The sequence below is a fragment of the Lytechinus pictus genome, chromosome 12, assembly GCF_037042905.1.
Source record: "Lytechinus pictus isolate F3 Inbred chromosome 12, Lp3.0, whole genome shotgun sequence".
NCBI lineage: Eukaryota > Metazoa > Echinodermata > Echinoidea > Temnopleuroida > Toxopneustidae > Lytechinus > Lytechinus pictus.
Window position 1 is genome coordinate 3845001 of NC_087256.1, and position 2439 is coordinate 3847439.

The 2439-nt window shown below is 39.3% G+C and overlaps 1 protein-coding gene across 1 annotated transcript in view; it reads left to right on the plus strand.

Annotated features, from left to right (window-relative positions):
* The window catches only part of LOC129272851 (aqualysin-1-like), an 11356-nt gene extending 10468 nt beyond the window's left edge, over positions 1–888 (plus strand). Inside the window, exons 7-8 of the mRNA XM_054909943.2 lie at positions 112–283; positions 749–888. Coding sequence (XP_054765918.2) covers positions 112–283; positions 749–888 — 312 coding nt within the window. The remainder of the gene's footprint in view (positions 1–111; positions 284–748) is intronic.
* The last annotated feature ends 1551 nt before the right edge of the window (positions 889–2439 follow it).

A 2439-nucleotide genomic window follows, 5' to 3' on the forward strand; every position in this document is an offset into this window, starting at 1 on the left:
GGATGAAAATGTTGATGAAACACTCCCCCGATCTTGCCCCTAATAAAATACCCAGGCGCCTCCCCTACTTTGCAATTGATCATTAATGAGTATCATTATCCTCTTTTACAGGCGATTACGGTAGGTGCTACAGGTTCAAACGATAAGAAGGCACATTTCTCCAACTCCGGTGAATGCATCGACATCTTCGCTCCGGGGGTTGCTATTCCTAGTGTTGGGATTGGCGGTGTAGAAGACTCCATTATACTTGATGGCACATCTATGGCCTGCCCACATGTTGCAGGTAAAGGGTTCAAGACGGGAGTCTTCCTGATTAACGGATCTGCCAGGAAAATGGACAATAAAAAATATATTATTTATAAAGATTTCTTGGAAAATGTTTTACACGATATTATTCAGACAGATATAGATTGTTTTGTTATGCGAGCTTGATTCTGTTTTGTTTTCAGATTCGTTTTCAGGACAGGATGGTTCCTCGTGTTGTTTGATATGCGAGAAAGAGAGGTGTTGAGGGGATGGGGAGTGCAAGAGGGGGAAAGAGAGAAAAGGGAGAGGGGGAGAGAGCCAGCTAGGGAATGGTCATTCGAAAGTTATATCAATGTGCCCTATTTCACAAGAAAGTGCTTTAATAATTTTATGAAATTGATTATTCAGATTTTTATATTAGCCTATATATCTAATCATGCGTGCATGAATAAAAAGGAAACAGAGTAATCCCTCCTATATTTTCTTCAACTTTGTAAAACAGGTGCTGCAGCAATATCTATCGGAAACGCTAATGGAATGGCACCATCAGATGTCAAGACCAAGATTGAAAATGAAGCCACCGAAGGAAAGATAACCGGCATCTCACCCGATACTCCTAACCGGCTACTCTTCATACCTTAGGATTTTGATTAACTTTTAATAAATTTACTCGTAGAAACAAATATATGCATAAATAAACAACAATAACTATAGATTTGGATTAAGTGGTGGAATAGGTTATCCTAAGCTGTAATATACCTCATGAACCAAGTCCGTCAATGCATATTAAACACAACTAACTGAGACCATTCAGACTAGAACTTAAAATAAGAAAGAAAAAAAGCTACATCTCTGCTATTTTATGTAATTTTCCACAACTCATTTGATAGTAAGATCATGGAGTTGTACATCTATGTAATAAAATGGATACTGGAAAAACATCGGATGGTATTCTGAGCTTGTTTCATCGATATGCTGGAGAGACGAAATGGGGATAGGTTGCTATTTTGTCTTTGTCATGTATGTGTGCATGGGTGCTGAGGCCCCGGGGAGGGGGGGGGGGGGGCACTCAGTATATAATGCATAGTGGGTATGTGCTGTGGAGGGGACCCCCATTTTTACGCTCAAATTTCCGTTCCAAGGCCTAGCATTTTTGTCTTATTAAAAAAAAAAGAACAAAGAAAGCCGCTCCAAAGCACTGGCGTAAATCCGTGTTGATGGGTGGGGGGGATGACTAAAATATTTTGGCATTTTTTTGCAATCATGTTTTTAGATATGCAAGGAATTGTCATTGATATGTCCACAGTGGCGTACCGTGGGTCACGGCATTGGGGGGGAGGCACCGGAAAATTTTTTGAATCACTGAGTGAGTGCGCTAGTGAGCGCGCGAAGCGCGCTCAGTTGCCAGTTATACTGACCTAATAGAGACATTTTAAGGACAATGTCATTAAACGGATATGTATCTCACTGATCAAAAAATGCGAGCGCGAAGCGCGAGCTGAAATTTTGTATATTCACACCTAAAAAAGGGACATTATAATCAAATTTGTGTAATCATGATAGGTACCTGTCTCGCTAAACAATGCGAGCGCGAAGCGCGAGCTGAAAATTTAGATAATTCAGACATGAAGTGGGGCATTCTAAGGTTTCTTTGTGGGAATTAACTAGGACCATACGTATTTCATTAACCAAGTGATGCGAGCGCGAAGCGCGAGCTGAAAATTTTTGATATTCAGATCAGAAGAAGGGACATTTTAAGGACCGATTTGGGGAATTCATGAAGAGCAGACATATCTCACCAATCACGGACAGGAAATGTTTCATATATACGAAGACCTTAACATGGGGCAATCACTTTTTGAGACATGAAAAAGAAGCATATATGTCACTACATAAAACAATGATAACTCAAGTGCTAGGAAATATATTTGGTTTGTATTGACTTGAAAACGGGATGTTTTAGTACAACAGGATTATATATCTCGTTAAACAGACAGTGCGAGCACCAATGAAGACGTAGGCCCTGGGCAAATCATAAAGTTATGATAAAAATGCTTCTTATGTAATGTAACATAACATAATTATGATATAATATATTATAATGAATAATATTTTCTTCTTTCACTATGTTTTTCTTCCTTTCTCCCTCTTTTCCAGTCCCCCTTTCCCCGTTTTTTTTTTTTTTGGTCAGCC